At 37.7% G+C, this 13,128-nt stretch overlaps 1 protein-coding gene across 1 annotated transcript; it reads right to left on the bottom strand.

The window, feature by feature from the left end:
• Positions 1-4,836: 4,836 nt before the first annotated feature.
• c13h14orf28 (chromosome 13 C14orf28 homolog) lies at positions 4,837-11,948 on the bottom strand. The gene is made up of 5 exons (XM_027033222.2): positions 11,777-11,948; positions 10,169-10,693; positions 9,183-9,272; positions 8,892-9,026; positions 4,837-6,290 (listed from the first exon to the last, which is right to left on the bottom strand). Exons 1-5 carry the CDS (start codon positions 11,788-11,790, stop codon positions 6,107-6,109), a joined length of 948 nt encoding a protein of 315 aa, XP_026889023.2. The 5' UTR covers positions 11,791-11,948; the 3' UTR covers positions 4,837-6,106.
• Between the last annotated feature and the right edge of the window lie 1,180 nt (positions 11,949-13,128).

Below are 13,128 nucleotides of genomic sequence, written 5' to 3'. Positions count from 1 at the left end.
GTTGGAAAATAGCCATTAGATGTATAAAATTATTATATTTTTAAAAGCAATACAATATGCTTTGACAAGTGAAAGTATAATTTGTTTTACATGCCTCTTCTGGTTTGGGAATTGGGGGTGAATTCTGTACATTGATCTCATCTTTACAGTTCCGTAGGACTAAAAATATATAAAGAGAAAGATTAGATGACAAAAACAAAACCACTATGTCCGAGGTCTCCACAACAGCAGTTGTCCTTTCCCTATATAGCTAACTGCTGATGGACTTGACACCACCACTACCTCAGTGTCAAGAAAGCATTTCTCTCATATACAAGATGGATAAGAGGCATTGCCAGTATAGCTAAGCTACTGGCATTCAAATCTACAACTACAACCTTTTATTTTAACAAACCTCAATGTGTTGTGCATTTTCAGGCTCTCAATGGCCTGCTTTACTTGCATTGACATTTGTTCCTCATGTTACTTGTCTTGTTGCTCTGGATTTTCTTTCTCTTACTGTCCCAATGAGATGAGAGGCAATAACCAATCAGGATTCTATTGGTGTACGTATGCATGAAACCAAAGATGAAAAAATGAAAACCCAAGATTGCTAGCGGTAAAGAGCTTACTGGACAAATGTGCTTTATTTCTTGATCTGCTACTGATGTAGGTTTTATTTTGTGAGTGTTTTATGTTCGAATCAGTAGTGAGTCTGCTGTAAATTTCTTTTCATCACCTGTAGGTTTAAAACGGTAGCACATTTGAACATGCAACAAGTAGGAATTCTGTTTTAAAGACCTCCCTAGTTTGGAGGCCGGGTGCCACCCCATGTAAATTTGGTTTTCATACTAAGGAAGAGCAGAGAGTTTTATGTTTGCTTTTAATGCTTAATATAACAATTGTAGAGTACATAGCATGGTTATGGTTTGCTTGTTTTTTTTTTTTTCTTTAGCACTGTCCATAGTTTGGCTCTGCCACAGTGGTGGTACTTCTTCTTTCCACATATGCTTACGTAGTGCATTGTACAATCACAGTTTTCCACTGAGCAAGGTCAGGAGCAAGGGCTTCAGCTTCATCCCAAAAGTAAAGCACTTTCTTTTTGATGTAACCGAAGTGTTAGATTCGCAGTATCCACTGTACGCAATGTTGATGGAACACATTTACTCTCCAGGTGATACTTGCTGACATTTTCAGTGCTGCACTGGCACATGTTGCTGTTGGGAGGATAATTGACACACATAAGTGAAGGCTGATCTTTTGAGATGTCTATGGAAAACCGAATATTTCCAATAATGCTCCCCAAATACGTGAATCGGTTCACCTCCTCCAGTTTGTGCCCCATGATCTTGATCTTCGGCAAGCCCGCTTGCACAGTGATGTGTATGAATTTTGACTTCTCAGATCTTCTCAGATCTGCAATCTGATTTTTGCTACTTTACAATGCAGGCATGATGTTGGGTCTTTCAGGTGGTGAATGTCTTTGGCCAATGGAACATCATCTGTGAAATCAATATTGGTGAGATGGCTCTGCCCATACCCATATATGCCTGCGCAGGTCCTCCCAGGGCCTACATCATGACCAAATCACGGGCCACCAGAAATAGGCAAGGCCCTTCTTAACACTGGTCACAATGTTGAATAACTTTCTGTTAACTGCATCCATTTTGATGCAGCAGCCAGATTGATGGTATAGGGACTGGAAAGCTGCAATGAATCATTGTGGGATGCAATAGAGGAGAACGATGTTCAACAGTCGCTCTTGATGGGCACTGTCGAAAGCCGTTTCCCTTTTTTTGAAGCTTGAATAATTCATATCAAGCACCCATCTAATTTGCACCAGAGAAACGAAAGGACATGTGCTCTCCCCACTGCTTTTCTCCATCTATACAAATGATTGCTCCTCTGATGACATCTCTGTCAAGATCATGAAGTTTACAAGTGATATGACGGTCACTGGTCTCATCCATGATGACAGGCTTCCATGCTGGTGCAGGAATATTCCATAGCTTTATACTGTCAAAACTGTACAGATGACAGTGGACTTTAGGACAACCCCCTAGCATTGGCACCTCCTACCACCTTTAAGAACACCATGGAGTGTTTTTTGAGAACCATAATCTGCCAGGATCTAAAGTGGGGAAAAATATAACCTTCATAGAAAAAAAGCACAACAAAGACTGTACTTCCTACATCAATTAACAAAGTGCAATCTTTCACAGGTGTTGTTTATACAGTTCTACAGAGCTATCATATATGAATATTCATCACTGTATGGTTTGACTTAGCCATCAAGCAAGACAGTGCCAGACTAGATAAAATAATCATAATTGAAGATCATCATTGGGAATGACTTGCCATCTGAGACAGGCACAAGAAAAACTTTTCACAGAACATCAGAATTATGAATACATCATGAACATAGTCAGGGTCTTTCTTAAGTCTTTCTATTAAGTATTATTACACTGTGCAGTATGGGTGAACAGGTTTCTGCCATGTTGTGTTCAATTTAAAACACAAGTTAATCCCATAAAGCCAAGGTAGGCAAATCTTTTGTAGATATGCTTGGCTAATAGGCTACAGTATCCTACAAACCTAACATTTATTTATATGTTTACTTTTTTGTTATTATAATCAGATGGTAATGATTATTTTGTTATTATTAAGTGGTGTTTACTTTGGCTTTGGAACATCACTAAATACATCCGCTAAAAACAGATATGTACAAACTGTGAATCCAAGTACAACATGGCTACACATACTACTATATAAGTTTACACACACCTAAAATATGTAACAGTATGTTATGTATAACAGTTAGGTTTTTATAAGACCTTGTTGTACCAAAATAAACTCCCTCTCATGTAGCAGAAAACTAATCAGTTGAAGACAATGACTTGGGGATTCAGTCATTCAGTGAAAATAGCACACGTGCAATATCACTACTCAAAATGTTCTGAAGTCAGCTCGCCCTTGGAGGCAGAATGAATGTAACTGGTTAAGAGTCAACAGGCAGACATTTTCAAATACTGTATATTCACCCCACATGGTTTTGTTGTTGTGACTACCAAAAATGAGCAAGTGTCTAAGAAAGTACTGTAGCAGTCAGTGGAACCAAAGCAGTTGCACTCTAACCTAGTAGGACATACTACTAGAAACATTAGTATCTGTTCAAAACAGTTTTTATGGATAAAACGGGAGCTAACCATCATTCCATACACGAGCAGAAATATCACTCTCTTATACCAGGAACATATTATTCCATGTCAACACCAAAGCATTCCTCAGAGGAAACGTTATCACCATGGCAACTTTTACAATGCTGTATACACCAGTTGCAATTCTGCTATGAGATACAGCTTTTTCTTTTTCTTTTTACAATGTCAACAAGTTAAAACACAGCATTAGTTAAAAAAAACCAACATCTTCCATCTCCATCTGATTCAGCTCTGCATCCTCCCAGACCAAATGCAAGTTGCAACGAATGGTGCGAGGTGCAGAGAAAATCACTGGCTGTCAGCTTCCCACCCTCGCAGCCATCTACACAGAACAAGGAAGAGGGCAGGGAAAACTCCACAGGGGAGTTTCCATCACAGTGGAGACCAAGAGTGAGAGCCCTAAAGACTCGGACCAACCACCACCTCCAACTCTATAGCTTCTTTACCCAGGCCATCTTCCTCTTAAACAAGGACCACTCTCACATACCTGACTTTAACAACAGTTAACAACTGTAATGTACACAACCACTCAATATACCATAACTTAATTTTTTAATACAAGATCCTACCTCAACACCCCAGTACTTAGCCTCATCTGTATTTATCTCACATTGCAAACACTTTACTTGCTGCTGTTTGCACACTTGTCTTTAGTTTTATATATATATATATATATATATATAGTTATTTATATAGAAACTATGTATATACATACATTGTGGATATATAGTTTAGTTTACAAAACATTTGTCTTTCTCTTTATCCTACTGTACATAATCCTGTTACCATCTGCACCAAAAGAAATTCCTTGTACATTTCATACTTTGTGAATAAGATTCTGATTTTGAAAAACACTTCAAAAGCATGCCATCTCTCAGACACTAAACAACATAAAGACTGATAGCAACCTATTACGTTACCATCATGAATGATATTGGTTATGGTCTGAACCAATTAGGTTTGTTCTGTCTCCAAGGCAGAGCTGCCTTCAGAAGAGTTTTGAGTAGTGATTTTGCATGAGGAATGAAATTACCTCTTCTAGGCCAGCCTACATGGTGGTCCAGCAAATGATTAAATCAATGCATATCACCCAACTGAACAGAAAATCTGTGCACTGCAAAATCAGTATTATACTGTAAATGAATATCATGACAAAGTGTTGGGTCCTGTAATAAGAATGTCTACACTGCAACAGAGAACTTAAAAGATGTAACTTATGTATTTCTATGAAAATTGTTACTCATTAATTAAATAAATCACATGTCTAAAGGTTGCATTAAATCAAAATTGGCTGAATTTGTAAACACCTGCGTGCATCTACATTAGCATAATGTTAAAGAAAAAAGTTTAGAAAAACTTCTGCACTGACATTTGTGATACCAAAAATGTGTACATATTTGTATGAGAAAATGCTTGCATAGTATTCCAAGTTTTTAAATCCAAATTACACAATGTTAGCCTTGATTATATTCGTACATGGTTTGATGAAGCAGTGAGTACAGACATGGTAAATGAGCTGTCTAGAACACTTGTCTCAATCCCGTTATGATTCAGAAGACCATTTAACTTGTAATTCATCCATTATGAATGTATTGAAATTTGATGCATCACATTCTCCTCCAACATAATACAGCAAAAATGTATAGCATGATCTTTTATTTGTATTACAAGTGAATGCAAAGTTGTGTTTTCATACAATTTCTGAACATGTTAATCATGTTTTAAAAACTGTGTTAATCAAAAGGGAAGAAACTCAAATTAGAAATTGAAACTGTTCCTCCTATGGTCTAGGATTTAGTTATGATATAAAATATGGCTTATTATTCAGACCTTACCATGGTATATAAAGTCACTAGTGTGTGCTTGATACAATTTTCAAATTGTTACATGCAAGTCTGAATATTGGCATGTTATCAAAGATTGAAGAATGTATAAGAAATGTAGAAAACAATAATTAAAAAAACAATTTAAATAAGTCAGCAGTTTAAAATGCAGAAACAAAAACCTGTGACACCAATATGGCATTTACAAGCTCAAACAGTTCTTTGGCAGCTGAACACTAAACAGCATCAGGCTGGGTTACAGCTGAGCAACGTGGATTTTCAAAAATGTGTCTCAATCATGCAAACACTGCTCAGTCTGAAGTCCTTTAAATTTGGCATTGTATCATAAAAGATATGTCTTGGTGACATCCCTTACTGGGCCATAAAACAAAATTGTTCCATGCTTTCAGCAATAAGGCTTGTATATGTGTGGATTAGTGGGAGACCCAACATAATATCTGTGATAAAAATATTTATAAGCCTTCAGTTTATTTATGTTAAAAATAAACTATACATTTAGCTTTTCTGAAAATAATTATTTCATGTTGTCCTAATTTTAATTTGAAAAAGGTTTGGAACAATGTAGCAAAGAACTTAAGAAAACTTTGAAACCATTGCCCTTAAATTTAAATTCAAAGTTTTGAGCCAATTGTTCAAATTATTAGGTTTTGCACACCAGCCCAAAGCTATTATAGTCCATATACTAATTCTTGGATTCCAAGCAGTTTAGAGAGGCAATTTAACTCAGCGTTGCTGATTTGTAGATGCAGTGTTCGCACAAAGTACAGCATTAGTTACAAAATTACAAAGTAATATCTCAGTAAAAAATTCAGTTACATCACATCACTGACATCCCTATCCTTAAAGAGAGAGAGAGAGAGAGAGAGAATGTGTAAATATTAACAAAACTATTTGCATTATATATAGAATATCCATAACAAATTATCAACTGACCTCCTAAATATGCAAATATTATTTATGGAACAAAATAACATGGATGGGGAATAAACCAAAGTAAGTTTTAAAGAAACCTTTGGGACCTTTGACCCTCTTCGATCCTGTTGCACCCTCCGAAGTAACAATGCCTCAGTTGTGTGGGGCACGGACATACACCAGAGATGACAGGAGCAGCAGCTCTGGTGGTTTGTTCAGCAAGATCAAGTTGTCGGTACGAAGCCCATCATAGTGCATCCAGTATCCATCAATTTGGAAAGCTGCAGAGTAGTGATGTTCCTCCTTGTTGAAAAGTGTGGCGCCCTCTAGTGAGTACCTGTGAAAAGGCATAACCACAAATTAGTAGTTTATATGGGGCTCTTGAGAACCCACAAAAGAAATATGCACAATGTACTAAACAGCATGTACAACTTGGTGCAACATGGCCACTAGACACTAAAGAGAGGTCACGAAGTGCACAATTTACCTTCTTGCTCTGAGTTCTCGAATGAATCAAGTGGCCATGCTTTGATTCATTTAATCACACTACAGCTGAAATGTATGTGGAGGAGAGTACTTGATTGTGGGTTATAAAAAATATATTTGTTAAGCATCAAGTCAGAAAACAGGAGGAATGCACATATAGTCATACAGAATGACTGCATGTGAAATATAGTCCCAGCTACACTTGGTGTTAGAGGCTTACTTTTATATTCCTCCAAATAGTAAGATATATTTTCCACCCTCCTATCATGCAGCAAGAGTCCCTACAGGACTTTTTGAACAGAGGTCCTTCATCAGCAGTGTAAGCAGTGCTTCACTACAATTTTGAGACTAATATATTATATATAAAAACAAACAAATAAACAAACAAACGACACACTGTATCCAGTTTTATCCAGTTAAGAAATACAAAGTCAACCTGGTACTTTAGTATGATTTCACTGAACATCATGCTTAATGATAAATTTCAGCACCCCCCAACTCTTAAAACACCTTCCTGTGTCCCTGATTGTAATATTTGTGTAATATGGGTTTGGTAATTATAATGTGCTGTACCTGGAAATGGAATGGGAATTATAAAAGGTAACCTGTAAATTTTTGACCTTGATACATGTTGACCTATGATTTCAAAAATATAGGTCAAATGGAACCCTTTTCAGAACCCCAAATTGTTTACCAAATGTGATGAATGAAATATCATTGTGTATCGCTCTGCTTTGTCTCTACAGTCATGGCCAAAAATTGCATTTCATAAAATACATCCAGTTTAAGCAAAGAATGAATATTTACAGTGTTGACCCTTCTTTTTTAAGACTTCTGCAATTTGCCTTGTTATGCTGAATATCTGCTTCTGGGCAAAATCTTGACTAGGCAAGAATGGGTTGCCATCAATCAGTGCTTAGAGTTGATCGCAGTTTCTGTGTTTTTGTTCATCCTGCCTCTTTTTGAAGCTTGACCTCAGGGTTTCAATGGGATTGGGATCTGGAGAATTTCAATGTTTTGTTCAATGAGCCACTTGGGCATCACTTTTGCCTTGTGACATGGTATTCCATCATGCTGGAAAAAGCATTGTTCATCACCAAATTGCTCCTGGAACATTGGGAGAAGTTGCTTTTAGAGGACGTTTTGATGCCATTCCTTATTCATGGCAGTGTTCTTAGGTAAACCCACCATTTTGAGCAAACCCACTCCCTTGGATGAGAAGCAACCCCACACATGAATGATCTCAGGATGCCTCACTGTTGGCATGAAACAGGACTCATGGTAGCGCTCACCTTTTCTTCTCCAAACAATCATTTGGCCAGATGTCCCAAACACTCTGAAAGGGGCTTCATTAGAGAAAATAACCTTACCCCAGTCCTCTGCAGTCCAATTTATACTTCCTGCAGAATATTAGTCTGTCCTTGATGTTTTTCTTGGAGAGAAGTGGTTTCTTTACTGCTCTTCTTGACACCAAGCCATCCTCCAAAAGCCTTCACCTCACTGTGTGTGCAGATGCACTCACACCTGCCTTCTGCCATTCTTGAGCAAGCTCTGCAGTGGTGGTGACCTGATCCCAAAGCTACATCCGCTTTAGGAGACTGTCCTGGTGCTTGCTTGACTTTCATAGGTGACCTGAAACCTTCACTGCAATTGATCCTCTCTCCTTGAAGTTCTTGAAGATTCAATAAATGGTTGATTTAGGTGCTGTCTAACAAGCAGCAATGTCCTAGCCTGTGAAGCCCGTTTGATGCAATGCAATGACTGCACGTGTTTCCTTGGAGGTAACCATGGTTAAAAGAAGAAAACCAAGCACCACCAACCTATAAAAAGCAACCAGTCTGCTCTTCTAATCAGCCTGACAGAGTGATATCAGCTGCCTTGTCCTCGTTAACACTCTCCAGAGCCAAGAGGATGATCACTGAAATAATGTTAGCATGCTATTTTGTGGCAGGGCTGTAATGCAGTGATTTTTGTGATTAAGTTAATTTTCATGACAAGGAATGACTGCAATTAATTGCAATTCATCTGATCACTCTTCACAACCTAGAGTTAATGCAAGATGCCACCATAAAAACGAAATTTGTGCTAGTCTCAAAACTCTTGGCCATGACTGTAGATGGAAGCCCAACTTAAAATCACTACACTTACACTGTTCACTCCATACCAGCAGCTGCTATAATGTGGGCACAATCTGATTATCTCAAGAAGGGGAGAAAAATTAGAGCATGAAAAAAGTAAACTGTGTACATGATTTGAGAGTTCAGGTTATATGAAAGCCTAATCTCACAACAGGGTAGTTAAATTCTTTATCTGATGGGATTCATACAGCTAAATACTGACTTACCAGCAGTACTATATGAATAAGTTTCCAATTGGGTACTCTCATGGTATGCAATGTCAACACAAATAAACCAGAAAAAAAATTTCTAAAAAAATATCCAGACAACCATACCTGTGATCTGACAAAGCCAGATGATAAGGTACATACGAGAGGTCCTCAGATTTCCACATCTGCATGTTAAGAATGATAAAGGGAGGAGGACCGTAGGAAAACTCCCTGTGAGAAAACTCTCTTAGCCCACTACACCTGGAACAATGACAGCCATCAGATACACACACACGACAAATATCACCATGCTGATGTTAATGAATGAATTTCAGAATGTCAAATTATTAAATAAATTAATTGATGAATTAATGACAAGTCCATAAGTAAGACCAGATCAAACAACTGTGGTCTCACCCAAATTCTTTGCAGAGTACAATCTTTGGGCAGAAGAACTCATCCACTGCAGACTGAATTGGATCTCTATCAGGAAGTTCATGTGGCGGGCTAGAGTAAGTGACCATATACAACTGCTGTGACAGTGCAAATGCAGTTTAGCAAAATTTAGCAAAGCTATTTCTTTACCTGCTGTTAGGAGACTTCACATACAAGCCAATATGGCTGTCTTAGATTATCTTTATTTTGTTCTATAATTAGTAGTTTAAGCACCTCAAACCTCCAAAATCAGTAAATGGTTAAAAGGTCAAACATGCAAAAGCAGCCCAACAATCTCTCAAGACTGCAGCCACTCATCCATGTAATACCAAAGGGTACCGGTATTTACACTCTGACTAAAAGGACCTTTTATGAAGGAAATGAAGGAATGGCAGAGCCATAGAGCCAAGATGACAAGGAGCCAAGCAAGACTATAACAAGACCACATTAATGGCTTATTTTTCAGCACTAGACAGCTGGGCCTTATTTTAGTTGAGAGCAAAATACCAACTCTGAAGAGCAATGCTCAGACATGTAAGCCTGTCACCAATAATTATTTAAGAAAGAAAAACAAAAACAAACAAAACAAAACTTCTGACCAATGTTCAATTCCATAAATGATTGACATTTACACCACTTAACACACTACTTTGGTGTTTTCATTGTAATTTACCATGTCTGTAACATGGTCATTTACTACGGACAGTAATTTTTAAGCATTGTCCTGTACTTGTTAAAAACTGGAAAAGCCTGTTTACTTGAAACACACTTATAAAGGGAGCCTAAAGAGAGCTGAATATTCCTTTAACTTGATTTGTGCATTACCATTACCTTCCATGTCTACTCACCAACTCAAACAAATATATGAGGTAAAATGAATAAGACACTGTCTTTCTAAGCCTATTCAGTAACCATTATGTATTTATAGATAACATCAGTGTTGAAAATGCCAGATCAGTCAAGCTTACTTGATATTTATGGTGTTCTGAAGGAGCTCCTGGAAACGGGATGGACAGCACCAGTTAGAGCAAAGGCTCTCCTGAATTGTTGACATCAGGTTTTCTAGGTTCTTGGTGAAGTTCTCATGCTCATTGCCAAAAAGGTCAATCTCCAGAGCAGCCTGATGGATCGCTGATCGATACTGACGCTTGGACATCCTGTCCCAGATCCAAAGCATCTTGACTGTTGTGTAATCATAGGAGTCCATCAGGTACAGAAAATACTCCACAAACTGCTTACCCAAGAACAGACCCACTTCCCGACGGAAGGTGTGGTTGTCCCGCAGGATTACATATAAAAGCATGAGGAATCCATCAATAGTACATGTGTTTTTCAAACTGACTTTAACATAGAGGGGGATGCAAGAGACAGCCTTCTGACCAGCCCTGATGATGTACACGCCACCCCAAGGGAGCACTGGCCTCCAGAAAGAGCAATACTCATCATCATTGTTCTTGATTAAAGCACGGATCTCTTCAAACAATGTTTTGGTCCTGTTAAAACAAAATAAGTATTACATGCACATGTAACTGGGCATGTTGCAAAATATGTTACTTGATGAAGGTCAAAATATGACAAATGGAACGCTCATTTGCTATGCAACTGAAATATTTTTTCCAAGTCTGCTACATCGAACTGCGTTTTTCCGCAATATAAAGGACATAAAATAACAATAAAGCAACATTGCATGTTAATTTTCAATGTCACTGAAAACTGGAGTGTTGTGCTGTTAGGGTTTAAAAAGTAAGAGCGTACGACCACGGCCTCTAATTACATTTTAATTAAATTTAATCCATGTTTTATAAGTCCGAGTTGAAGCCACACCTGAAGTTGGCTAATACTAATGAGCTTTTCCAGTTACACCTTCTTAGCGTGGGACGGCGCACGCAGGTTCGTCCAACAACTCAATGCACTTCAGAAAATTACTTTTCGTAGGAATTCGCACTTTTAGCGCAAGATATTTAAGATCCCTGAAAATTGGATATGAAAATAATCGGAACACAACCGTCTGGTCTGGTACACCTAAACAATCTGCCTACCACCACATTTTTTCAGTAATTACACCACTAAAAGCTAGATATATAACTAACGGGTTACCGCAAAGTGCATTATAGGGGCGCACTAAAAATGTAAAGTGTAGCTAGCTAGCTTTTTATAGTGAAGATGGCGTAATAGCAATGGCTAGCCATCGTTAGCTAACGATCCTTTTTCACAAATATTCATCGTGAACGTAGCTACACGTTTCCTTAAGTGGGCAAACTGTACAAGTTAGAACCTGGGTAGCTAACTAGCAGTTGAACATACACCATAGCAAGCTATGCAAGAGTTGTATACCTGTGCGTTTCGATGTTCATGTGAAAGTGAAAACTGCTGAGAGTACCAGATCGAGTAGCACGTAATTCAGCACTAAAGCTAGAACAGCTAGCTAGCTATATGCTTAAACATAGCAAGAGAGCTAGATAGGTAGCTCTGCTATCTTAGATCTGATAACTAGCCTATATCACTAGAGAGCTAGCTGACATTTCACATCTGAAATGACTTTAGTAGTAAAGCCATCAGTGGAAAGTTCTGCCTACCTCTCCACTTGCATACTGTGCCCAGTATCTGACGTCAAGCTTTCCAAGTCCTCTGTGTCTTTTAAACAACACAAATCACTCTCCACATTTCTCTGGTTTTCATGTCTTTAAAAAAACGGCCAAAAGCCAAACCCCCCCCTTACCACTACTGAGCAGAAAACATGGCATCTTTGTTTTCATAACACCCTGTGAAGTGTTGAGCGGACACGCCCACCTGGCGGTGACGTCATCAAGCACGCCCGCGCCGTGGACGTGGAGTGTTGTTGCAGGTTTGCCGTGTCCGTTACGAAGTATCAGTTCATACAGCTCAAGTTAATACATCAACGCTTTGGAAAAACTTCAATTTGTGCATTTAATAACAATAATGCCATTTGTAACACTGATATTATAGAAGGCTGTAATATAGAAATGAGATTTCTAACTAATTACAAACTTTTTTATTGTGTGCTGATAGCATCCTGAGAAATTAGTCAACATTGCAAATGTAAATATGTAAATATCTTTTGTCAGAATATTCAGAGTATTCAACCATGTAACAATAAGGGTTCATACATGTAAGGTTAATATAAAACAAATCAGTAAATAACTATACTTTTTTGTTTCAGCATAAATGGATTCATGTGCAGTTCGTTTATGTTTAGGGGCAGGAAATCTTTGCTGGCATTTTCTTAATGTGATATATATATATATATATATATATATATATATATATATATATATATATATATAGATAGATAGATAGATAGATAGATAGATAGATAGATAGATATGGAGGCATTTCTTTATGCATTAACTAGCATTTATAACCAACCAGTGACCACATGACATGCAATTTTGGATAATGATTGATATGAAACACTTGTTACTGAAAGTTTCTATTTATGCCATAGGGTGGCAGTATTGGTCAATGTTCTCTTAGTCTAGAGAATCCCAAAAACGAAAAACCAGCCTTTATCTTTATCTGAACCTAACTACATTTCTGTGCGGGAAAAAAAAAATGCAAAAAGCGGTATTCAGGGATAATGATGGCTAAGAATGTGACATGCAGAAAGTAGCAGATCACCAGACAACTTTACTGAAAATGTTTGGCATCTCATGTAAGAACTACTGCAAAACGGGATTCAGTAGGACAAGCATGAACTGCTATAGTTAGTGTGCGCTATGGTAAAAAATGAAACTAGATCAAACCAATCAGATCTAAATATTCGCAGACGTTCTCAATATATAGAATCCGGATATTACTACACAGTAAATGTATTTTTAAACGACTTTGTGACAAAAACTACAGCATACAGTTGATGACTGTGTGAAACGTTACGAAGGGAGGAATATGTTTAATGACAAAAATAATT

Source organism: Electrophorus electricus, chromosome 13, assembly GCF_013358815.1.
Source record: "Electrophorus electricus isolate fEleEle1 chromosome 13, fEleEle1.pri, whole genome shotgun sequence".
Classification (NCBI taxonomy): domain Eukaryota; kingdom Metazoa; phylum Chordata; class Actinopteri; order Gymnotiformes; family Gymnotidae; genus Electrophorus; species Electrophorus electricus.
Note: the sequence above shows the minus strand (reverse complement) of the source record. Positions and strands in the feature narration are given on the sequence as shown.

Bases quoted from the DNA above. Each gene is read 5' to 3' on its own strand.
- c13h14orf28 (XM_027033222.2), bottom strand. The intron at 9,273-10,168 runs GTAAGCTTGACT...CACTTACTCTAG, and splicing joins CAGAACACCATAAATATCAA to CCCGCCACATGAACTTCCTG. The intron at 6,291-8,891 runs GTATGGTTGTCT...GCCTTTTCACAG, and splicing joins CTGGCTTTGTCAGATCACAG to GTACTCACTAGAGGGCGCCA.